The sequence below is a fragment of the Miscanthus floridulus genome, chromosome 3, assembly GCF_019320115.1.
Source record: "Miscanthus floridulus cultivar M001 chromosome 3, ASM1932011v1, whole genome shotgun sequence".
Taxonomy (NCBI): Eukaryota; Viridiplantae; Streptophyta; class Magnoliopsida; order Poales; family Poaceae; genus Miscanthus; species Miscanthus floridulus.
The window spans coordinates 33790964-33817540 of NC_089582.1; the positions used below are offsets into that span (position 1 = coordinate 33790964).

At 47.8% G+C, this 26577-nt stretch overlaps 1 protein-coding gene across 1 annotated transcript; it reads left to right on the forward strand.

Moving 5' to 3' along the window:
* The first annotated feature begins 22798 nt into the window (after positions 1–22798).
* LOC136541553 (ricin-like) lies at positions 22799–26577 on the forward strand. Its single transcript, XM_066533484.1, has 2 exons — positions 22799–22926; positions 24396–26577. Exon 2 carries the CDS (start codon positions 24396–24398, stop codon positions 26229–26231), a length of 1836 nt encoding a protein of 611 aa, XP_066389581.1. The 5' UTR covers positions 22799–22926; the 3' UTR covers positions 26232–26577.

Here is a 26577-nt window from a genome sequence, read left to right on the forward strand (position 1 = left end):
ATACCGTAACCTTTTTATAACACAAAAAGAAAAAAAGTACCCAAAAGTTTGTTTGACCAAAACAAAACAACTAAAACTTGTTCATTTATTACAAGACCACCACTTCATTTATCTAACTAACTCATTTTTTGGGGGATGATCTCATCCTCTATCTTGGCAGATAAGTCATGTGCCAGAGGGGCCACCTCTTTCTCGATGTCCTCCAGCTAGGCGTCGGAGTAGCTAGGCGTGAAGCCTTGGCTCATCATCGCTAGATCGATGTTCTCATAGTGAGAGTGAGCGATCTTGAATGACCAATTGATGCCAAAGCAGAGCGCACCCCTCACAATGTCGTGCTCCTAATCTATGATTGTAGGACACGTGGACGCCTAAGAGGGGGGGTGAATTAGCCAACTTAAAATTCTAACTCTGAAACTATGGCCTCTTTTTCTACCTCTAGCAAAACCTATGCAAAAGATAATCTATCTAGATATGCAGCTACGGTTTTGCTAGTGTGTTGCTATCTCTACCGTAAATGATAATAATATAATCAAAGTAAATGCGGAAGCTTAAAGAGCAAGGTAGAGATATGCAAACTCCCGTCGACGACTCCGGTATTTTTACCGAGGTATCGAGAAGCACGCAAGCTTCCCCCTAGTCCTCGTTGGAGCCCCTCGCAAGGAATTCCTCGCAAGGGCCAAGCTCCCGGTCGGGTAACTCCGTGGATAGCCTCGGGCCTTCCCCACGCGCAAGTGGGTCTCCGATGTGCCTTCCGGCAAGCCTCTCCCGGATGCTCCCCGCCGTCTTCACTATCAAGCTTTCGGCCGAAACGCCGCGGGCCTTGTTCCCTTCGGTACACGGTGGCGGCCGCACCACAAACGCGGTTGGTGCGATCTCGCAAGACTTCAAGCCCCTCCGATGTACAACTCTTGTGCTCGCAAGCATGGGGTGGCAAGAGGTATGCAAACCTCACTAAACACTAGGCATACACCTAGAGCAAGCGCATAAGCGGTGGTCTAATCAACCTAAGCACTTCGCAAAGCACCTACGCTAATCACCTGATGAAACACTAAGCACTTAGCAAGTGGAGATCACTAAAATGGTGTATCAACACCCTTGGTGTGTTTCCTCAGCTCCACACCCCTCAAATGGCCGGTTGGGGGTTGTATTTATAAGCCCCACTGAGAAAGTAGCCGTTGGGGTCGAACTCCCGCAATTCTGCTACTGACCGGATGCTGAATCGTCCTGACCGGACGCGTCTGGTCGTCCCGACCGTTGCAGCCGCGAACTGCCGATCGGACGCTGCCAGCGTCCGGTCGCCTGCCACCGGACGCGTCCGGTCGCAGTTTCGCGCACTTGGAACCTCTCTGTACTCGATCGGACGCTGATGCCCTGCGTCCGGTCGGTTGCCGCCAGCGTCCAGTCCATGCGTCCAGTCGCCTGTCTGCCGAGCCATCGGTCCAGCGTCCGGTCGTGCTTCCAGCGTCCGGTCCAGCGTCCGATCGCCTCTGCAAGCTCGTTTCTTCGTGATCTTGCGTACGGCTTGGTTCCTATCTTCATGCTTGGACTTTGCTTGATATCTTGGGTCTTTTCTTGTGCTCCTAAGGTCTTTCTTAAGGTGTTGATCATCGGATCATCACGTCGCCTTCGTCCAAGTCATGTCTTGCACCCTATTGAACTACAAAATAAACACTTGCAAATTCTTTAGTCCAATTTGGTTATGTTGGTCATCAAACACCAAAATCCAAAGTAAATGGGCCAAGGGTCCATTTTCCTTACAATCTCCCCCTTTTTGGTGATTGATGCCAACACGACCAAAGCAAGTAAATAATAAAAATTTTAAATTTAACAACTACCTACTTGCTTAGGATGCAATGCAAAGGGCAAGTTTATTTGATACTTAAAGATACCAATTAAGACTAGATGAAAGGTTATCTTGCCCTTGCAAATGTCCCCATGTGGCATTATGGATTAAAGTCTTGCTTCTTATAAATTCTCCTCATTACTTAGACTTAATCCATAATCCACTATCCTCCCTTTCTCGGACCATTACCATTTGTAGACATTAACTTAATGCTTGCCTTTGGTCCTCCAAATTCTCCCCCTTTGGCATCAAACACCGAAAAGGAAGACATTAGTAGCACAAGGGAGGGTCAAGCTTTGTGATCCTTTGTATGTAGAATTGGATAGATCACAAAATTTGACTCTCACATTATATAGACTAAGCTCCCCCTAAATAAATGCATACATAGGATAGAAGGCAAAGCATATGCATAATTGGCAAATTATTGCACAAAGGAGTTTAATCTATATAATGCATGGAGAAAGCATATAAATATCAAAATGAAGTCAACATGATGATACTAAATGAAGAATGATGCTTAACTTTGGGGACTCCAATTTTCTTACAATGAGACTACTACACATGTGATAGGTTTGAAAAGTTGATACCATTTAAAACGTGTTAGTCTCAAAGCATCCAAGTTGTAGAAATACTTCCCCTAAATATGTGCACATAAATATAGAATACATTGTAGAAATCATGCACATTGATTTTAGAATAAAAAATACCACTTGAAAGATGACATCTCATGAATGTGAGAATCATTTTCAAAAAGATATCCGGGAGAGATTATCTACAATTTGGACTTTGGCACATATTAGATGAACAAAAGTAAGACAAGCTATGTGCCGTGCTTGTAAGCAATTTTAAACCATGTAGGTTTGCTCCAAGGGTTAAAAAAAATAAGACCGAGCAATCCTACCATAAGATATACCTAGTGTATGCATGATAAAAGATATAAGCATGCAAAAGCAAACCTAGGCATGAAAAGTAACTAGATGCTTAAAGATACCAATTGTAGGAAAGACTAATTGCAAGATGTACCAATTTAAAAGCAATAACATCTAGTTACCTAACATGGGAAGGGGAATTTGGGTCCATAGTATTCACTAACCCACTTGGCAATAACTTTGTCCAACATGATGCACCCCATGAAATGCACCCATACTTTGCCAAGTCTCCAAATTCCCGAATTCCATTGGACTTCTCACTTTCCTCTCGGGATCCAAACCTTCTTGGTGCTTTTCATGTTGGAAATGATTTCCTTTGGCACCCAAAAGCGTTTGACCCCATTGTTTGCTTGCTTGTTCACCTTGATGGCCACCACCTTGTCATTTTTCTTCTTCTTCAAGAGATAAGGTGTGGAGGCTTTCTTGTCCACCTTGTTGGTGTAGGTGTTGGAGAGCTTGCTTGTTTGCTTTTTCTCCTTCTTCTTTGCTCCTCCCCCATTCTTCACCTTGCATTCATAGGACTTGTGGCCTTCTTTGTGGCACACGTAGCAAACCACGATTTGTCCTTCATCAAGCTTCTTCACTCCCTTGACGGTGTTATCTTGATGAAGTTGGGTTTGCTTTGCCTTGCCTTTCACTTGAGTCAAGTCCTTGGTGAGGCGAGCTACTTCTTGCTTGAGTTGCTCATTTTCTTTTGCAACCTCTTGTGTGCATGTATCTATAATCACTTTCTCAACACAAGCTTGGTTGCACAAAGGTGAGTTTAAACATAAATCATTGCAAGAGGTAGATGCATCCTTTTTAATTATGTCATTTCTTTTAGATGCCTTGGTGGGAGTATTTTTGACGGCCTCAAGATTAGCAACTTTATTTGTTAGCTCATCACAATGTTTGCACATGATTTCCATTTTAGCAAGCAAACTTTGATAATCATTTTGTGAGCAAGCTAACTTTTCTTTTAATTTTTCATTTTTCTTTTCAAGTTGCTTATCATTAATTGTGCATGCACTTGTTGTTGCACTAGCCTCAAGTTGCTCAGTTTTAGTAGATAGTTCAACATTGAGATTTGCAAAGTTTTCATATTGTTCAAGCAAATTCTTGTATGCTTCTTGTGAACTACCTAGCTCTTCTTTTAAAGTTTTGAGCTTCTTTTGTTGACTAGTGCAAACTTTAGCATATTTAAGATTTTGTTGCACAATTGTATTGTAAGAAGGCAAATCATCATCACTATCACTCTCACTAGAGGATGAGCTTTTGTTACCTCGTGCCATAAGGCACACACGAGAAGAGCTTGATGATGAGTGCTTGTGACCTCGCCTCTTGTGATGGTTTTCTTCTTCACTTGAAGAGTCATCCCATGACCTTATTGTTGTGAGGGCTTTGTTCTTGCACGCCTTCTTCTTTGTCTTGGGTGTGGGCTTGTTTGGACAAACTTCCACAAAGTGCCCCAACTCGCCGCATCCATAGCATCCCCTCTTTCGTTGCTCGTTTCTTTGATTAGTGAAAACGAGGTCTTGAATTTGGATGGGCACACCCTTGACATTGAGCCTTACGATCATCTTTTCCACCTTTTTGATAAGTTTGATTGATTCTTCATCAAGGTCGGAGGTGGAGGAGGAAGATAGATCATCATCACTTGATTCTTGTTCGTCATCATCATCATCCTCATCTTCTTCTTCTTCACTTGAGGAGCTTGAGCTTGAGCTTGACTCAACTTTCTTGCCCTTCATCTTTTTCTTTTCGCTACAAGCGAGAGCTTTGCCTTTGCTTGATGAAGATGCTTCTCCTTGACCCATCTTACGTGACATTTCAAATGCCACTAGCTTGCCAATGACAATGCCCGGGGTCATGGTGCTCAAGTTCTCCATGTTGTGAAGGATGGTGATGATGCTTGCATATTTATTTTGTGGTAGAACGGAGATGATCTTCCTTACGATGTCCGCATCATCTAGCTTTAATAATCCTATTGAATGGAGCTCATTGATAATTAGATTCAATCGAGAATACATATCACGAACAAGCTCATCATCATTCATAGCAAAGGAATCATAATTTTGCTTGGCTAGACAATGTTTTTGCTCACGGACATTACTTGTGCCGTCATGGAGCTCTTGGAGTTTTAACCAAATTTCATGTGCCGTATTTAAGGTGAACACTTGGTTAAACACATCCATGCTAAAGGATTCAAACAAGCAATTCTTAGCTCTAGCATTGAAATGCATTTCTTTTTCGTCACTCTTTGTGGGTTTTTCGGGATTCTTAATGAGTTTCATCCCGTCACGAGTGACTCTCCATACACCTAAATCAACCGCCTCAAGATGGCAAGCCATTCTAGCCTTATAATAAAGAAAGTTAGTGCCGTCAAATTGTGGAGGCCTAGCGGTATCCATCCCAACCACTCTAAAATAGCGTCGGCTCAATGGCGGTTAAGCCAAAGGTCCAAATATGAGCCAACCGGCTTTGATACCACTTGTAGGACACGTGGACGCCTAAGAGGGGGGGGTGAATTAGCCAACTTAAAATTCTAACTCTGAAACTATGGCCTCTTTTTCTACCTCTAGCAAAACCTATGCAAAAGATAATCTATCTAGATGTGCAGCTACGGTTTTGCTAGTGTGTTGCTATCTCTACCGCAAATGATAATAATATAATCAAAGTAAATGCAGAAGCTTAAAGAGCAAGGTAGAGATATGCAAACTCCCGTCGACGACTCCGGTATTTTTACCGAGGTATCGAGAAGCACGCAAGCTTCCCCCTAGTCCTCGTTGGAGCCCCTCGCAAGGAATTCCTCGCAAGGGCCAAGCTCCCGGTCGGGTAACTCCGTGGATAGCCTCGGGCCTTCCCCATGCGCAAGTGGGTCTCCGATGTGCCTTCCGGTAAGCCTCTCCTGGATGCTCCCCGCCGTCTTCACTATCAAGCTTTCGGCCGAAACGCCGCGGGCCTTGTTCCCTTCGGTACACGGTGGCGGCCGCACCACAAACGTGGTTGGTGCGATCTCGCAAGACTTTAAGCCCCTCCGATGTACAACTCTTGTGCTCGCAAGCATGGGGTGGCAAGAGGTATGCAAACCTCACTAAACACTAGGCATACACCTAGAGCAAGCGCATAAGCGGTGGTCTAATCAACCTAAGCACTTCGCAAAGCACCTACGCTAATCACCTGATGAAACACTAAGCACTTAGCAAGTGGAGATCACTAAAATGGTGTATCAACACCCTTGGTGTGTTTCCTCAGCTCCACACCCCTCAAATGGCCGGTTGGGGGTTGTATTTATAAGCCCCACTGAGAAAGTAGCCGTTGGGGTCGAACTCCCGCAATTCTGCTACTGACCGGACGCTGAATCGTCCTGACCAGACGCGTCCAGTCGTCCCGACCGTTGCAGCCGCGAACTGCCGATCGGACGCTGCCAGCGTCCGGTCGCCTGCCACCGGACGCGTCCGGTCGCAGTTTCGCGCGCTTGGAACCTCTCTGTACTCGATCGGACGCTGATGCCCTGCGTCCGGTCGGTTGCCGCCAGCGTCCGGTCCATGCGTCCAGTCGCCTGTCTGCCGAGCCACCGGTCCAGCGTCCGGTCGTGCTTCCAGCGTCCGGTCCAGCGTCTGATCGCCTCTGCAAGCTCGTTTCTTCGTGATCTTGCGTACGGCTTGGTTCCTATCTTCATGCTTGGACTTTGCTTGATATCTTGGGTCTTTTCTTGTGCTCCTAAGGTCTTTCTTAAGGTGTTGATCATCGGATCATCACGTCGCCTTCGTCCAAGTCATGTCTTGCACCCTATTGAACTACAAAATAAACACTTGCAAATTCTTTAGTCCAATTTGGTTATGTTGGTCATCAAACACCAAAATCCAAAGTAAATGGGCCAAGGGTCCATTTTCCTTACAATGATCTAGATGGCGTGAACCATGAGCCAGCTCGTCTCTTGCGCCGAGGCCAGCTCGAGGTCGCTGTAGACCAACTGGACGGCGACGCGCAGGGCATCATGCTCTTCGCTCTCCTTTAGGAGGGTGGCATTCACCTCGCTATGCTCCTTCTCTAGGCTGCGGCTCTTCATCACCTCCATCATGAGCCTACCATCAAATCCTGACAACCATGTCAAAGGACTCACCACGGGTTCTAGGGAAAAGGACAACAAGGCAAACCAGAGGATTACCCTCAATGTCTGCCTAGAGCTTGCGTGCCTCATCATGCCATCGGGTCACCTCGACCTCCAGGTTCTAGATCTGCTCTCGGCGCTGACTGACCTCCGTGGTGAGTCTGGTGATCACCACTTCTGCTGCAACCTTTAGGTCCTTTTCTTCCCAGAGCTCACCCTCCAGGAGGCAAATCCACTGCTGGGCGTCAGCACGCTCCTGATGAGCCATGTCGTGCTCCATGCGGAATCCCTCTATGGTTTGGAGCAGGTCATCTCGCTCCTTCCATAGCGGCTCGGCCTTCGCCTCGTCCACGTGTGTCCTCTCAAGTAGGGCCATGAGCTTCTCCCCAGCCTCTTGGGCATCAACGCGAGCCTCCGCTTCCTTGATCTAGAGATCGGTCAACTCCTGGTGGATGGGGGCTATGCTTCCAGTTCCTCACGCCGACGCTTCTCTTTGGTAAGGTGGTCCCAAACATCCTTCTCATGATGAAGGAACATGGACTTCTCCTGGCTGCGGTCCATGATAGACTATGGAGAGGACACGAGTTAAGAGGCGCAAAGGAGAGAGACGAAGGTCAGAGACACGGACATGATGTACCTGGCCAACTAGCGTGACGATGTTCTGCAACAAGTTCTATGCGGTGGTCAGGGCATTGACCATGATCCCGACCCCTGAGTGAACGCACCCACACTCCCTCTCCTCTATGGCATCATCGAGGGCGAAGAGCGTCGCCCCGGGTTCCACCAATCGACCCACTAGATTTGGGGTCCTCCCCAGGCGTACGGGTCATCGCCGACCCAGACCAGAGGCTGGGACGCCTCAACACCGATGCCAGGCAGCGTCGATCCTTCTCACGGTAGCAATTCCTCTGGGACGGGCCCCCAACAGTAGAGGGGACATGTGAAGCAGACGAGGAATCATGTCCCGCCGTCGCGCCCACTAAGGATGCACCGAGCATGGCCGCCTCTGTCCACCCCACCATGGGTGCGGCCGTCTGCACGGATGATAGCCCTAGCTGCGCCATCTCTACCGATGATGTCATGGCTGTGCCCGACCGCGCAACATCTACCGAGGACACCTGGGGTGTGGCCTCCCCCGTTAGCCCCACCACAGACGCGCCTATCTGCGCGAACGATGGCTCTGACCGCATCGTCTCTACTTGTGATGTCGTGGCCGCGCCCGCCATAGGTGCCCCGGATGCGCCCTCCACCGCCTACCCTCCTGTAGACGTGGTCATTGACTGTGCCTCTCCGGTGGACCCCACGGTTGCCCCGGCGACACTCCAGCCGGCCAACGGCGTGGCACCACATGGGTCTTGGCACGCCCACTAAAGGGCGAGAGTTTTTTTCGGCGCTAGCTTCAGGAGGGTCCCACGTCTTCCAACGCTACAGAAGGCGCTGCGGTCAGATCACGGCGAAAAATTCGTTAGAAACAAAAGGACAAAAAATTCTCAGCCTACCTTGACGCCACCGGGCGCCGATGTTTTGGGGCTAGCCCGCTCGACCCTAGCTGTGACTCCTCGTCGCGCTGTAGCTTCGATCCCTCCCTTTGCTCAGGAGGCTCGGATGAGGCAGAGCCACTAGCTCTCCTTGGCTCTAGGGGCACCTAGAAGGCTCGAACGGAGTGGGTGGCTTCCTCCCACCATCTCTAGGGGTGTGTCCTGCCCCTCTTGCTCTAAGAGATGCCACGGGAAGGGCCCCGCCTACGGCGAAGGCGGGTCCTCATCCCCATTGGCCAGATCATCCCATGGGATGGGTGACCCAGAGTCATTGTCGTCCTCCTCCTCCTCTTCTTCTTCCTCCTCTTCCTCCTCCAGTGAGCCTTGGCGCCGCTTCTCTCACTACAGCTTCGCCCGATCCGTCGCCCGCCATTTCTTTTCATCGTCATCCTTATCCTTCTTCCTCCACTAATCTACGGCATGGCTCACTGCCCTCATGGCCACATGCTCCAGTAGCGGCACGACAGAGGCCCAAAAACCTAAATCCACTAGCATCTAGATAAAGCCCAGCTCCGACCGCATCACGCGATGTCCTAAGATTGGGAACATGGCGTCAGACTCATCCATCACTTCCTTGATGAGCTATGCGATCTTGCTGTTGCAAAGCGGCCCCTGGGCGACAACCATCTCGTCGAGTTCCACAACCATCATCATCCCAAACAATGGGAGGGCGTGCGCCATCAGCGGCGCCACCCTCCTCGCGTGGTATGCTCCAATGACGTCGGCCCCGTGAAGGCCACAACTCCTCAGGGATGCGACGGCCTCAAGGATGTCGCACATCCTCTACTTTTCCTTATCGGGTGGCCCCCACGGCCATGTCAGCAGCACCTCTTTGATCAAGTGCCCGGTGAAGTCCAGCAAGGGGGTGACGGGGTCATTATTCAAGTAGAACCACTGTGCGTGCCACCCCTTGTTGGATCTGGACAACTGGCAGGGCATGTACTCGGCTGCCCGCTGCCCCTAGAGGTGGATGCCCATGCATCCCATCAGCACTAGGATCTCCTAGCCTTTGTCCTTCATCTTGTGTAGGGAGATGGCGAAGAAGTACCTCCACAACTCAAAGTGCAGCTCGATCCCCAGGTACCCCTCACACATCACGATGAAGGCTACGACATGCTGGATCCCATTGGGGTTGAGGTGTTGCAGCTCGATATGGTAGTGGTGTAGCAGCCCTGGGAAGAATGGATAAGGGGGGGTCGTGAGCCCATGCTCATGGAAGGGTGCGAAGGAGACGATGTAACCGTCGGGCGACATCAGCACTTCCACGTGGCCGGGAATCAGCCACTCCATCGCGTCAGTCCTCCCACGAAGAAGACCACGTTTAACGAGGCCCTCCATGCGTGCATAGGTGACATCGGAGTGGTACCACGACTTCATGAAAATGAAGACGGCCGAGAACCGACGTAGGTAAGGAAGGGATACGGGGCTGATAATGTCCCATGGTCCATTACGGCCCACGAGTTCAAAGGTTGGTCCACCGACGGGTTCATAACCTCTCCAGGGCACCTTTAGAGCGAGGGGTGGAAAAGAATGGGCCCGCTAGCGGCCACTACCCAAGCGCACAAGCGCTATGAGCATCCCAGCCCATGTTCGAGTCCTGGCCAGCGCGTTGTCCATGGTTTTTTCTTGAAGAAAGGCAGTGAGCCCTTGGGACCGGACGAACGAATCCAAGAACTATATGGACTGGCCGTCAGGATTCTGGAGTCGGTCACCAGCTGACCCATGCGGGACCCCATGAGCGGGATGCCAGGGCCCACTCGAACAAGCCCGTTAATAGCTAACCAAGCACCATGATTCATCCACCGAGGAAAACATGGCACGGCTCAACCCCTCTGTTTTGTCAAAAAAACGATTGAGGGAGAACGATTGCAAGATGAGGCGACCCCTCGATCGGAACCCCACAACGTGCGGGGGCTCAGGGGGAATTGGACTCGTGAAGAGACCGAATACGTGGTCGCGTGACAACATCGAATCGATCGGGTTCTAAGAGGGGCCAGAATTAAGGAAAATCCTCTCCGGTCCCAAAAAAAATCCCACAGCTACACGCCCTAAAAAGAAGTCCGGTCGCAACAGAAAGGGATCATAACCCACCATGGCATCCCACGGGTAGTAGAAGATCAAAGCCCTCGAAGTCCCTCCATCCGAAAAGCCTACGAAGGAGTATCCTACTCCTCCGTAGGCTCGGGGGCTATTGTCGGGTATCAGTATTAGAGATACCCGAAGAAGGGATCTGAGGACCGCGGACGACAACTTGCCTAGATAATCAAGGATGTTTTTTAGTCTCGATCGACCCTGAAGGGACGGTTTCCACCTCGCCAGACCCCTCGGGCACGGGCCCCATGTCACCCGACCCTGAGGGCACGGGCTCCGTCTCGCCCGACCACTCGGGCGAGGGCTCTGTCTCGCCCGACGGGGTCTGTACCGCCCCCAACCACTACGGGGCCAAGTGTGTGGGCCTGGGTCAAGCCTCTGATGCCAGAAGGGGCGCGGGCATGCCTTGACGTGACCCGTGGCCACAACAGGCCACGCCGGGAGTTTGCATCGCCAACAGTGACGAGTGCGTGGGCGTTGTGCTACCTAATCCCCGTACGACCGCTGACAAGCACGTCGGTTCACCACGCCGTCTGTCGGGACAGGATGGAATGCCATGACCAGCTGATGACGTTGAGGCATAGCACCAGTAGTGAACAGGGGCCCGACGTGGAGCCATCTCCGTCGCCATCTACAGCATCGGCGGGACCCGCATGAAGGAGAAGAAGAACGCGACGGTCCTAGAGGGCTTCTTCTCCTCGATTTTCTCCCTCTTTCTCTCTCTCTCTTCTCTTTTTCTAATGTAACCTATATCTTCCTCTTCTTCTATAAAAGGGGGAACACAACACAACACGAGGGACATAGGCACGAGCACACGGCTGAGCAGCTGAACAAACTCTCATCACTTTTCAATCCTTCCACCAGAGACCTGGGATCCGCTCGCCCATCTGTAACCCCTACTACAGACAGTGCCGGTAGCATGCAGACTGAACGTAGGGACGTTCTGCCTGAACTAGTATAATCTTTGTGTCCTCCAAACACACCATCTGGATCAGACGCGTAAACTAGAAATTTACTAGCCGGTGATCCGAACCACCGATAGGTATCATGGTCATTTTATTATTTTCATTTACGATGTGAAGCTATTTTATTAAACATTTTATCAAAACAGCTTTAGCTCTACATGTAAAGCTGTTTCTAGAGCTAAAGCTAACAAAAGCTGATTCATCAGTGAAGCTGAACAGTACCAAACAGACCCTTGTACTCCACCGATATCCTACTATTGTTTGGAGATAATAGGTGTGAAACACTTTTAACCACATATATAATCTCTGATTATATTCTGTTATTCCAAATATACATCATTTTTAATCCAGAATCCATATTCTGCAACCACCATCTAGAATTTAAATTCACACCCGTTATGAGATTTAATAAGGCCCCTACAGCAACTCACAATAGGTGTTACGGTGTTTGTGGACCAATGTTGCCAATGTGGCAAAATACATATTCATCAGTTACGCGCTAGAAGCCTAGAATTATTAGATGATCCGTCCTGCATGAACATTCCAAGTTAAGCCTAAAACAATATCAGATTAAGTTGGAGGCTGCTGTACAAAAAAATGATCACCTTTGTACTTAAAAAACTTTAATCCTCCATTGGATCAAAAAGTTCCAATCTTTTCATCTGTCCTACTTAATATAAACTAAAATCAGTAACAATATTCACACAAGATCCTTATCATAATCCTATCAATATATTATAATATTGCTCGAGAATCACCAACAATAAACACTTGGCCATCCTTCTAAGAAAAGCCAAGCATGGTTGGTACGGTGCGATCGTAACAAAGCAGCTGCGGCAAAAACAAAGGAATTCCGTGGCCTTAACCCTACAAAGTCATGAACTAATACTAGAGCACCGCACCAGATTCATGATGTGCACCGGCAATCGTACCATCATCCTGTCAAAACCTACATTGATGGGATTAGAACCTATAGGTCCCGTTCGTTTCGTTAAAAAACAAGCTGAAATATTGTTCCGGCTGATTTGTTAAGAGAGAAAAATACTGTTCCAACTAAAAAACAAACTGAAAAAGACGGATTACAAGATAAACGAACATGACCATAATTAAGTTCCAGAACAATATAGACATATCTATGCTGTACCGGTGGTACTTTGCTACTCCTATACTTCCTCTGCCCACAGAAGACTGATTTTAAAGTTTAAATTTTATCTAAAGAGAACCCACACATAGTTAATAGAAATAGAGTAACATGCCTATGCGAGACTCATCATGAAACGACTGAGGCTGTGTTTAGTTCGCGAAATAAAATTTTTTGGATGTCACATCGGATGTTTCGGGGATGTCGGAAGGGGTTTTCGGATACTAATAAAAAAACTAATTACATAGCTCGCCTGGAAACTGCGAGACGAATTTATTAAGTCTAATTAATCTATCATTAGCGCATGTTAGTTACTGTAGCACTTATGGCTAATCATGGACTAATTAGTCTTAAAACATTCGTCTCGCGATTTTCAACCAAACTGTACAATTAGTTTTTTTCGTCTATATTTAATACTCCATGCATGTGCCATAAGATTCGATGTGATAGTTTGGGGTGAAAATTTTTAGAAATGAACGTTAGATCACGCTATAGGGGCTGATTGGTTGCTCGGCGGAGGGGATCCGGTACGGAGGGTCGGTCCTGGGTGAGGTGAGACAGACCGAAATCATATGCGTGTTTGGTTGCAACTTTGGAAGATATTGAATGATAGTGATTGGTTGTCTGTTTGCACAAATTTTAGGAATGAGCTGGTCTTCCTTATGTTTGGTTTGCAGCATGGCACAAGGTGTGAGCAACCATGTATCACTTTGGTGAGGTTACCATCATTTTCATCAAAACCAGCATGACAACACAAACATTGCCTCGGATCAATTTGTATCATCATCAACTAAGATCTTGGAGCATAAGAGATATTTAAAAATAATACAACAGTCCAACCAACTATTAAACATCAACAGATCCGTCTCAGTACCTCACAAGGTCGAAGTAAATTGATGAGTACATGGTTATAGGTTAATCATCATAGGCAGTTCTTCCCACGTTTAACAATGTAAAAGATAAGCACCAACAATATGAAATACTAGACCATGCAAAGAAGAAATAGCCAAGATAGTTTGGCAACGACAGTGGCAGCAGCCTTCTCAAGAACTTTTTCATCTTCATAAGTGGTTAATAGATTGGCCTCAGATAACAATTTTTCCTCGGTTGACTTTGAGCTTGGAGCATAAGAAACATAGAAGGCAACACAATAATGGTAATAAAACAAACATGAAAACCAATAAAAACTAGACTAGAGTTTCAGTACCTCATAAGCTCAAGGTCATCAGGTTTTTGTAATCCAGTACACATGGCAGTTTAGTTATCATCATAGGCTTGACAAGAACAAGAACACATAGGGATCATGCATTTACGGCGTACCACATATGTAGATCAAAAAAAAAGTTAGCCGTACCACATATCTGAGCGTGGAACCAGAGGAAAACAACTAGGAACAAGTAGATCAAGAATAGCAGGTCATAGATCTGAGTATGTAAGAACAAGAACCCTAAAATCGTGGCACGGCTCAAACAAAATCCACACATAAATCAACAAAAGCACCGCACAGAGAGAAAGAGGAGAGAGGCGCATGTGAGGTCTACCTTCGCGGCACCGGAGGACCACCATGAATCCGCCGGTCATGGTCGACTTCGGCGGTCAACCGGGATCGAGGGGGAGCAAGAGGAAAGACGCACCAGAGCAATGGAGGAATGAGAGGCGTGAAATGGGGGGTGGTAACCCTAGCCGACACCCGTGCTCGCCCGGACCGGGGCATCTCCCGTGCTTGCCCGAATCATTCGCGCCAAGCATCGAGTCGTCCTGCATCGAGAGGGATGTGGAAATCGAGAAGACAGAGGCGTGCGGGATGGAGGGGTAGAGGTATGAGACCGAACAGGCAAAAGGTACGAGAAGGAAAACCAAACACGACGCTGGAATAAGGCCACCTAGGTAAAGCGTGCAAAAACGGTCCACTGCGGACTACCAATAAGCCCTATAGTGTACTTTTAGAGTTGATAATTTGTTTTAAAATAAGTACATCTCTATGTACTCCCTCCATATCGGTATTAGGAGTCATTCTGGGAAAGGACCGATCCGAAGCAATAGAAGTCACTCTGGCTCTCGACGTTAACTTTGGACGATGCTGCCCCTCTCGCCTCGGCTCCAGCGCGCCGCGCGAGTTAATCCATCTCTTCGTTTCTGACGCCGTGTTAATGGGCACCGCATGCGATGGCCCTTTAATTTAATCGCGTCGTCAAGCCGCACGCCGCTAAGAACAAGCGCGGCTGCCGCCACCGCACACCATCTCCACCTCACGTCGCACGCCGCACGCCGTTCGTGCACGCCGCCGTTCGCGCGCTTGCCGCCATTCGCGCGCTCGCCGTTCGCGTGCTCGCTGTTTGCCGCACGCCGCGTCGATGGATGCCTCGCTGTCCTCGGAGATGGAGACGATGGTGCCGGACTCCATCACGTCGGAGCCAGCACGCGAGCGCAAGCAGCGAGCCAGCAAGGGTGCACGCGGGCGCAAGGATGAGCCCAGCATGCGACCAGCGCGCGCGAACGAGCCCTGCATGCAAAATGCACAGTGCCATGAAAAAATGCACTACAAGCAACAAAAATATTATCGTGGGTGAGAGGACTCGAACCGGCGATCTCCTGCATCGGGCCACGCAGGACAAGCCAAGCATGGTTGGTACAGTGCGATCGTAACAAAGCAGCTGCGGCAAAAACAAAGGAATTCCGCGGCCTTAGCCCTACAAAGTCATGAACTAATACTAGAGCACCGCACCAGATTCATGATGTGCACCGGCAATCGTACCATCATCCTGTCAAAACCTACATTGATGGGATTAGAACCTATAGGTCCCGTTCGTTCCGTTAATAAAACAAGCTGAAATACTGTTCCGGCTGATTTATTGTGAGGGAAAAACACTGTTTCAACAATAAAAGACAAACTGAAAAAGATGGATTATAAGAGAAACGAACGTGACCATAATTAAGTTCCAGAACAATATAGACATATCTATGCTGTACCGGTGGTACTTTGCTACTCCTATACTTCCTCTGCCCCCAGAAGACTGATTTTAAAGTTTAAATTTTATCTAAAGAGAACCCACACATAGTTAATAGAAATAGAGTAACATGCCTATGCGAGACTCATCATGAAACGACTGAGGCTGTATTTAGTTCGCGAAATGAAAATTTTTTGATGTCACATCGAATGTTTCGGGGATGTCGGAAGGGGTTTTCGGATACTAATAAAAAACTAATTACATAGCTCGCCCGAAAACTGCGAGACGAATTTATTAAGTCTAATTAATCCGTCATTAGCGCATGTTAGTTGCTGTAGCACTTATGGCTAATCATGGACTAATTAGTCTTAAAACATTCGTCTCGCGATTTTCAACCAAACTGTGCAATTAGTTTTTTTCGTCTATATTTAATACTCCATGTATGTGCCGCAAGATTCGATGTGATAGTTTGGGGTGAAATTTTTTAGAAATGAACGTTAGATCACGCTATAGGGGCTGATTGGTTGCTCGGCGGAGGGGATCCGGTACGGAGGGTCGGTCCTGGATGAGGTGAGACAGACCGAAATCATATGTGTGTTTGGTTGCAACTTTGGAAGTGATATTGAATGATAGTGATTGGTTGTCTGTTTGCACAAATTTTAGGAATGAGCTGGTCTTCCTTATGTTTGGTTTGCAGCATGGCACAAGGTGTGAGCAACCATGTATCACTTTGGTGAGGTTACCATCATTTTCATCAAAACCAGCATGACAACACAAACATTGCCTCAGATCAATTTGTATCATCATCAACTAAGATCTTGGAGCATAAGAGATATTTAAAAATAATACAACAGTCCAACCAACTATTAAACATCAACAGATCGGTCTCAGTACCTCACAAGGTCGAAGTAAATTGATGAGTACATGGTTATAGGTTAATCATCGCAGGCAGTTCTTCCCACGTTTAACAATGTAAAAGATAAGCACCGGTAATATGAAAGACTGAACCATACAAAGAAGAAATAGCCAAGATAGTTTGGCAACGACAGTGGCAACAGCCTTCTCAAGAACTTTTTCATCTTCATAAGTGGTTAACAGATTGGCCTCAGATAACAATTTTTCCTCGGTTGACCTTGAGCTTGGAGCATAAGAAACACAGAAGGCAACACAATAATGGTAATAAAACAAACATGAAAACCAATAAAAACTAGACTAGAGTTTCAGTACCTCATAAGCTCAAGGTCATCAGGTTTTTGTAATCCAGTACGCATGGCAGTTTAGTTATCATCATAGGCTTGACAAGAACAAGAACACATAGGGATCATGCATTTATGGCGTACCACATATGTAGATCAAAAAAAAGTTAGCCGTACCACATATCTGAGCGTGGAACTAGAGGAAAACAACTAGGAACATGTAGATCAAGAATAGCAAGTCATAGATCTGAGTATGTAAGAACAAGAACCCTAAAATCATGGCACGGCTCAAACAAAATCCACACATAAATCAACAAAAGCACCGCACAGAGAGAAAGAGGAGAGAGGCGCATGTGAGGTCTACCTTCGCGGCACCGGAGGACCACCATGAATCCACCGGTCATGGTCGACTCCGGCAATCAACCGGGATCGAGGGGGAGCAAGAGGAAAGACGCTCCAGAGCAATGGAGGGATGAGAGGCGTGAAATGGGGGGTGGTAACCCTTGCCGACACCCGTGCTCGCCCGGACGGGGGCATCTCCCGTGCTTGCCCGAATCATTCACGCCAAGCATCGAGTTGTCCTACATCGAGAGGGATGTGGAAATCGAGAAGACAGAGGAATGCGGGATGGAGGGGTAGAGGTATGAGACCGAACAGGCAAAAGGTATGAGAAGGAAAATGTAACGCCTCGATGTTATACAAGCATTTAGGCACTGCAAATCATGCATATCATGCATCATCAAGCATCCTAATCATACATGCCTAATCATGTAAATAATAACTGAAACAATGCTTTGAAACATATGAAACATGCTCGTGAAACATGAATGTTGCATACACTTGTTTAGAGTTATTTTTGCCCTAATTATGCTTGCTAGGCTAATAAAACATGTTTGGCTATAATTGTAAATCATATAGAATTATTTAGCACAATTTTGGAGCAAAGTTTGTATTCAAACTTTTGACAAAATATGCTTTTGAAATTATTATTGAAAAGGGTCAAAAATCCTCTCCATTTAGCTTTTACTTCCCAATTAAAAATCTATTTGGAATTTGACTTTGGTCATAAAAGCAAAGTTGTAGAGAATAAATTTTTGAGCAACTTTTATTTTTGGGCCAAAGTTTGAAACTGCTTTGAAATTGCTCAAAATTAGCATTGAATGAAATAGGAATAGAAAATAATTTGAAAAATATCATTTCACCTTAGTGGGCCTCGCGCCTCGCTTTCGGCCCAGCCGCACAGGCCGCCTCCACCTCGCGCACCTCGGGCTCGCGTCGCTTTGCCGTGGTAAGCTCCCCTTCCTCGGGAATCGCTCGCCAAAGCACGGCCGAGCTCACCGGAGAGCTCCGCTCCCGTGGACACCTCCTCTCCGCTCCACCTCTCTCCTTCCTTTCGCGCGCGTGAGCACCGCCTTGCCCTCGCGAATCTTGTGCGCGCCTCCCTATGCCCTGCCGTGGCCGGAGTCAGCATACCGCCGACGAGCCGCGCCACCGCTCCGCCATGCGCGCCGTCGAGCTCCCTTCCGAGCTCCTCCAGTGCCCGTTCTTGGCGCATCGGGTCCGCCTCGTTGCGGGGAGCCCCTGGTGGTGACCTCACCGCCAGCGAGCTCACCGACGGTGAAAGCCGGCCGGTCAGCGACGGCCCCTACTCGGCTCCGGCTGACGCGTGGGCCCGAATTGACCATGGGTCCCGCCTGGCAGCACCTCTGGGTGCACTGCACCGGGTGCACCTAGCAGTTTTGGGTCGGTGGAATTTCAGTTTTAAAGAAAATGATTTCAAAAATTGATTTAAAAAGCTTATAAAATGTATATCTCGAGTTATATTGCTCGAAAATTGAGGAAACAAATTTTGTTGTGTTTCTTGTCACTAGATCTACATGATAAAAATATTGCATGTCATTTTTGAGATACTTTAATGTAGGGCTTTATTTAATTCTTGATATTGCTGATATCTTGTGAAAGGTTTAGTAAATCCTATATGTATCAGAAAATTATGATTCCAATTTGGTTGATCTATTCTTGAGATGTACTTTCTGTGAAAAATATATGCCATGCATGTCCTGTAGAAAAATTATGAGGTGTAGTTCAAGTGCCTTTAATGGCTGATTTTTGTTATTTTTGCTAGAGAGCAAAATTTGTATAAAACATGCATGTGATAATTTTTGTACAGTGATTGTATGCTATGAAGATCATAGGAAAAATACTAAATCTGTTGTTTGACACTTTTCATAATACAAAGTATTTTCATGCTCATATTTAGGTCCAAGTTTGTCATTTTTGTGTAGGCTATTCCACTTATCCAAATACCATAAAAATTTGATGGTAGACTACTTAGGGTAGTACTGTGCTATGGTAATTTTCTAAGATTTTTCTATGCTATAAAAATAGATGTTGCTATTCAAACCTATTATTAATTAGGGTTTAATCAAATGTTGCTTTATGCATGATTAAGAAATTAGTAAAGCTTTGGTGTATCTTTGAAGCATTTAATGAGATGTGTTGACTTAGCATATTAGTAGTAGAAGAGAATCCAGTAGATGACATGTGCTTGTAGTACATGTTCTTGGATGATGTTGACTACCTTGTATGAGATTTGTATTATACTCTCCCCATTGAAGCGAATCATGCTCATCTACCTTGCATGCAAGCATATTCATTGTGTTCATTTCATCCAATGCACCTTTTGCATAAGCACTTACGCACCTGCATCATACAGGATCGTAAACCGAGAGCCCGGTCGTTGTACCCGAGGAGCCCGAGGAGCAGCTCGAGGTGCAGCCGCAAGAAGTGACCGAAGCAGACGAGGAGGACGTTGAGGAACTTCCAGAGTGCCTCGATCACCGCCCAAGCTCCTTCGAGAGAGGCAAGCCCCGGAGCAGTTTTCTTCCCGGTTTGCGATTATTAATTAATGCTTTACTTGAATTGATGCATTACATTCAAGAGTTGTTTGCAACCGTTGTTGCATTATACCTTGTTTACCTTTGTTATACTATATCCTTGTTACCCTGGTATCCACAGTCGAGTCAATGCTTAGCTGGCTTAGACCGATAGAAGTTGGGTGATTTTCTGTCACCTACGAGCTATAGGTGGTTACCTAGATCTGCTCGGATAACTATGTAGTCATGGTATAACTAAGTGTTAATTTGAAGTTGAGACCGGACGGAGACTTACAGGGTTTTGGACTGTAGTGCTTTCCGTCTGTGTCGATTAAGGACCGATCGTTGTTGGGCCTCGGGTCATGTTGAACGCATGCCTTACATTTAGCTAGCCGAATAACGTACCTTTTGACCGCGAAGCTGGGAGATTATTCGGGCCGAGTGGATTGCCTGCAGCGCACTGTACCGGAGCAGGTGTGGTAGGACACGGGGGCACGATGATAAGACCGAAAGGCAGTCGGTCGCCCCCGGGTACATGTGGTTCCTGGCAAACTCGAGATTTTTCCTAGATAGTTGACTCGGTGACCGATATCTCACTTTAGCGGGGGAGTGAGGTTTGTGTAAGGAATAAATTACCAGCTGGTTAATAATCGATTCGAATCGTCATCGTTCACTGGATAGTGAACACTTGACTTGAGTTACTTCATCGTAGTAATGTTGATGGAACACTTGGACAGTTATAATGGATATGACACTATGGAAGTTGTTAAGGGTCATTGGTTATCATTATTTGCTTAATCACATGCTTGCTCTAGTATAGGTGCAAATGTAGTCGACAGGTTAATAATAATTAACTTGACAATAATGCTTTTGGAAAGGTTCTTGAAATGCTAAAAATGCCTTTTTGCAAATGAGTCAGCTACCCTACTATAAAACCCTTCATAATTCTTGGTGTCACTTTATTTTCGGTTATGTCGGGTAAGTCTAGCTGAGTACCTTCTCGTACTCAGGGTTTTGTTCCCACTTGTTGCAGATGGATAGATGTATTACGGCTACTGTATCAACTGCCTTTATCCTGCGATGGGTGATGCTTAGGACCATGGGTATGGTCATTCCTTACGTCTCATCTAATGTTTTTGTTGGAGATGATCATCAGCTGGCACTGTATTTGAACTCCGTGTGAGTGTGTGTGGTTTTGAACAAATGGCTTCCGCTACTTCTATTTGAACTCGGGTTGTAATAACTATGTTTAAACTCCGATGTACCTGTGATGCGAACTTTTATGTAATATGTGATGGTGACCGCTAAACTTATTACGATCTTGGCTGGTATGTGAGTTGGTTTAAAATCCTTCGTGATTTCACGGACTACCGGTTATACGGGCTTAAGTTTGCTAAATCGTCTGCTCTGACGGGTGATTTTCTTACTTAATTTCGTATAATTGGTCGGTTCTGTTATAGAAAACCAAACACGACGCTGGAATAAGGCCACCTAGGTAAAGCGTGCAAAAACGGTCCACTGCGGACTACCAATAAGCCCTATAGTGTACTTTTAGAGTTGATAATTTGTTTTAAAATAAGTACATCTCTATGTACTCCCTCCATATCGGTATTAGGAGTCGTTCTGGGAAAGGACCGATCCGAAGCAATAGAAGTCGTTCTGGCTCTCGACGTTAACTTTGGACGACGCTGCCCCTCTCGCCTCGGCTCCAACGCGCCGCGCGAGTTAATCCATCTCTTCGTTTCTGACGCCGTGTTAATGGGCACCGCATGCGATGGCCCTTTAATTTAATCGCGTCGTCAAGCCGCACGCCGCTAAGAACAAGCGCGGCTGCCGCCACCGCACACCATCTCCACCTCACGTCGCACGCCGCACGCCGTTCGTGCACGCCGCCATTCGCGCGCTTGCCGCCATTCGCGCGCTCGTCGTTCGCGTGCTCGCTGTTCGCCGCACGCCGCGTCGATGGATGCCTCGCTGTCCTCGGAGATGGAGACGATGGTGCCGGACTCCATCACGTCGGAGCCAGCACGCGAGCGCAAGCAGCGAGCCAGCAAGCGTGCACGTGGGCGCAAGGACGAGCCTATCATGCGACCAGCACGCGCGAACGAGCCCTGCATGCAAAATGCACAGTGCCATGCAAAAATGCACTACAGGCAATAAAAATATTATCATGGGTGCGAGGACTCGAACTGACGATCTCCTGCGTCGGGCCGCCTAGGACAGGCCACTCGGGCTACGCATCGCTTTTGTAAAGAATGCAACCGCGGACCTATTTAATAAGGGTAAACATGGAAAAATACCCTCTAATTAATCACTCACTGGCCCCACGGACCTATTTAATAAGGGTAAACATGAAAAAATACCCTCTAATTAATCACTCACCGGCACACCTTGGTAAGCGTAATCCTATTCTAAACGACTTCTAATTACAGTACGGAGGGAGTACGAGACATCGTACCTCTAGTTGTTCTTTTCTACTCCGTATTTTATTAGTTTTCGAAGTGCAATGATTACGTCTTCAGAGTGATATATATGTAATTTATCGCTAGCATTATCTTCTCGACAAAATCCTAGAGGTGCACGTATCATGGGACTGAGGTAGTATTTACGTAATTTGCCAACAATATTGATATCTACATTAGTTCTACAATTACAGTTTTTTTATGGCTAGATCAGAGAAAGTACTCCATACAGTAATCTGCTCTGTCGCCATGCTGATATGATTCAGATAACAGTCACTCATTCACATGGCTAGGCCTAGCCACAGCCACAGATCTGACCTCTGATGCCGTGTCACCCTAGCTATGATCCGCGTGTAGACGCGCGGGACGGGACTGCCCGCACGTACGAGTACGGCCGTCGTGTTTGTCGCCGAGTCGCCCACCGGGGGAATCGTCGTGTTCCTCGACACCCATGTGCCCACCTGGCCCGCTCGTCCGGCGAAAGGACGTGGCACACATTGTTGGTCTGGCCGCCTGGCTGCTTGCGCCTTGCAGTGAGCTAGTGATGCAGTTGCAGCTTTTTTCAAGGCTATCGACGTGGAGGTGCACGGCATGGGCCATGGGTGATGCCATTACCATTTTACCAATTCACCTCGCCGCTGTGGGGCAAAGCGACGCGGCCTCCAGCAGGCGCCATTGCCCACGTTTGCAGCTATAAAAAGGGAGGAGATGGCAACGGACGATCCATCCATCCCTAAACAAACTATCATCAAGACTCTGTATAGATAAAAAAAAACAAATTATAGCATCGCCGGCGCTCTGGAGTCTGGACCCTCGATCCTCCTGAGCCTCCAGGCAGCAAGCGGTATTAGTCCTCTGAATTCTTTTTCTAGGGCTTTAATCCTCTCTGATGAAGCACTCTCATCTTTTCCTGTCCAGTGGTTGCTGCCTACTCCACTGGCTCTGCTCCCCTCCCATATTTATAAATGTATTATTAAATCAACCGTGAACGTATACTCCTTGTTCGGCTGCACTGAAATGGGCACGGTTCACGCTGGTTTGTACTGTTTATATTAAAATTTTATGAGAGAAAAATCCTACTCCGGATAGAAAAAAAGACGAGCCAGCCGAAAATGACTGGCCAGTGAAAAGAGCACAGTACTGTTGTCTCTCATCGAATGTTAGTAACTGCCCTTGCAGGTCTTTATTAAATTTGACTGTCTAGATATTGGACCTTATTGACTTCGTATCCATGAGGACATGAGGTGCTCCACTGTTACTTAAATAGATAGACCTTGCACAACAGTGATAATCATATTAATACTCACTACAGTAAAAAAATAAACAAGTGTCCTTATGGCCATCTTCATTGTATCAGAAATATTTATATAAGCACTTCAACACTTTCTCAAGTTTTGTTTTTGTTTTTGTTTTTGTTTTTGTAATGACCACTCTTCATATTTTACCCTTCTTGCCTCCATTGCTTTGCTTTTTAGTGAGCTATAGCTAGTTTTAGCATGCCTGCTCAATTTATCAACTTGTTGATTCATCCCTGTGTCCAAGGCTAAAACAAGTTATTATATTTACTATTGTTGGAAGTACTATAATATTGCGATTTACCTCTGAGACAAATCTTTATGCACCCATATACTCTGTCTAAAGTCATAGTATATGGCTTGCTAGAACAGCAAAAAAATCTTCTATGGTGAAGGGGAATCTGTTGTGAGTGGGCTTTAATGGCCTTCTTACAATTTGAGATGAAACGTCAACTTTATATGTTAATATAAACCAACCTGTTTTTCAAGAGATATTTAGTTCTGCAAAATATGGGCTTTTCCTCTAGATTTTACAATTCTAAAAGGAAAAGGCATTTCGTGCCATCTTTGTAGAGGTTCCAACAGATAGCCCAAATTATAATAAATTGACATGTAACATGAGAGAGATATAAAATGTACTAACATTTAGCACCTGCAATACAACCAAAACCTGCCTCCCACATTGACTAATAACTACTTATAGAAAATATAATATGCAACAAAAATGTATTCATGGTGATCTAGTGATCATTGCTCCATTCATCTCAAAACATAAAGATTTCTAGTTTGTCCCATATGAAACTTTTTTTTTGGTTGACCAAGTTTATTGAAAAAAACATTAATATTTATTATATCAATTGGGCACAACTATATACATTACAAAACTATTTCCACTACAAAAATGCTTATATTCTCTGACAGAAGAACTATTGATTTATTTTGTTATGTTTATTAACATCATACTTGAGACATATTCATGTACTAATAAGAAGCTATTGATTATATATGTTTGATATAGATGAAAGGAGGGACGCAACCAATCATCATCCTGATGGTGAGCCTGGTAGTAGTTCCATGGCTCTGTGTCGCTTCTTCGGCAGCTGCTCTGCTACCGGCACTAGCATCTGAAAACGTCGTCGATGACGATGCAGCAGCAGCAGCTCTGAAAGTGAAAGCAGAGTACATAATAAAAGTGAATTTCAGCACCGCGTCGGCGACCCCCGACAAGTACAAGAGCTTCATCGCCTCTGTTCGTGCTGGCCTGGTGAGCACAGCAGAGGCCAACAACGGCAGCGGGATCCCTGTGCTGGTCAGCGAAGACGATCCGCTCGCGCTTGAAGCGTCCCTAAACGTCACTCTGGTGAACAAGGCAGGGCGTTCCGTGAGCTTGAAGATGGACGTCTCCAGAGCCTACTTCGTGGGTTACGAAGCAGGAGACTTTTCGTGCCTCCTCAAGAGATCAGGTTCAGGCCGCACATTGTCATCGGTAACCTGTTACCGGAACTTGTATCCATGGGGAGGTCCTCCGACCGTCACCGTCGACGACGACCCTGCGGCAGTCGCGGCATGGCGAGCTGAAGATCTCGACCAGGCTATCTCGTCGCTGTTCCTGTTCCCGACAGGCAACGCGACGAAAGAGGACCTGAGCCGGGGCCTCGCCGCCTGCGACGTGATGATCGCGAGCGCGGCGACGTTCCCGTACGTCGAGCGGCGGATGAGCGCCGGCATGTGGGACGGCAACGGCGTGTCCAACGACGGGAGCCTTCGCGGGCTTCAGGAGAGCTGGCCGGAGCTCTCCGCCGCCGTCCAGGAGTCCTACCAGGGCGCCTTCGCCGCTCCGGTGGGTGTTGAGCGGAGCAACGGGGAGTGGATGCAGGTGGACAACGTGCGTCGAGCCGTGCCCCTGGTCTCCTTCCTGGAGAACGCAGGCTGCAAGAAGACGACGACGCGGGAGGCGGTGGGCCAGTGGCTTCCCTTGCTCATAAGGTCCGTCGTGCAAGAGCCGTATGAGGACGACATGCAGCTGGGCGGCGCGGCGGCGTGCGGCCAGGCCGAGCCGACGGTGCGCCTCGTCGGCCCGGAAGGGAGGTGCGTGGACGTGCCCTACGGCTACTACTACAACGGCAAGCAGGTGCAGCTGTGGAGCTGCAAGTCCAACGGCGACGTGAACCAGCTCTGGACGCTGAAGCGGGACGGCACCATCCGGTCCAACGGCAAGTGCCTGGCCAGCAGCGGCGACGCGGCGGGCGCCCGCGTGGTGATCGACGACTGCCCGCGCGTCCCGACGGGCCGCGTCGTCTGGGAAATGCGCGTGGACGGCACCGTCGCGCTCAAGAGGTCCCGCGGCCTGGTGCTGGCCGTCACCTCGTCGACGCTCTTCGCGGGGCTCACGGTGCGACGGGACGACCGCGGGACGGGGCAGTCGTGGACGCCGACCAACGACACCGCGCCCCTGGACGCCGCCATCGTCGGGTTCCGCGACCTCTGCCTGCAGGCGGACTACGCCGGGGCGGTGTCCGTCGCCGCCTGCAGCGGCAACGGCGTGCAGTGGTCGCTCTACCCCGACGGCTCCATCCGCCCGCCCGCGTGGCTGCTCCTTCAGTGGCAGTGCCTGGCTGCTGATGGCGCCAGCGGGCGTGTGAGGGTGAAGTACTGCGACTGGGCTGGATCGGCTTGCGAGCGCTGGGTGTTCCGCAACGACGGCACCATCTTCAACACCGGCACCGGGATGGTCTTGGACGTCGTCAGGCCATCGAAGTCGAAGGGTGCTACTGCTAGCAGCGGCCAGGTCGTCGTGTCGAAGCCCGCCACTGGGAGTCCCACTCCCACCCAGAAGTGGGCGCTCATGCTGTGATCCTTGTCCATCCATCGGTCATGCATGCATGTGGGGGCAGTACTGCAACGGCAGTGGATTACAGGACTAAAGCCACGTGTTTTGTGTGTATCTGTCACGAGTCGCGAGCTGTTGGGTTCTTCTTCTCAGCAGGAAGAAAGCAAGCAGTAGCTAGTTCACCACTACAATAATGCGTGCATGCTTGCTTTGCTACTAGTAGTGCTCCAATAAAGTCTAGCTCTGTGTGTGTACCATTGCCTGCAGCGCGCTGTTGCAGTGCTGTGGAATGATTGTACCCTAGGAAAATCTGTTTTCAGGGCCTTGTTTAGATCACCTCTAAATTCTAAGTTTTTTCACTCTCTCTCCA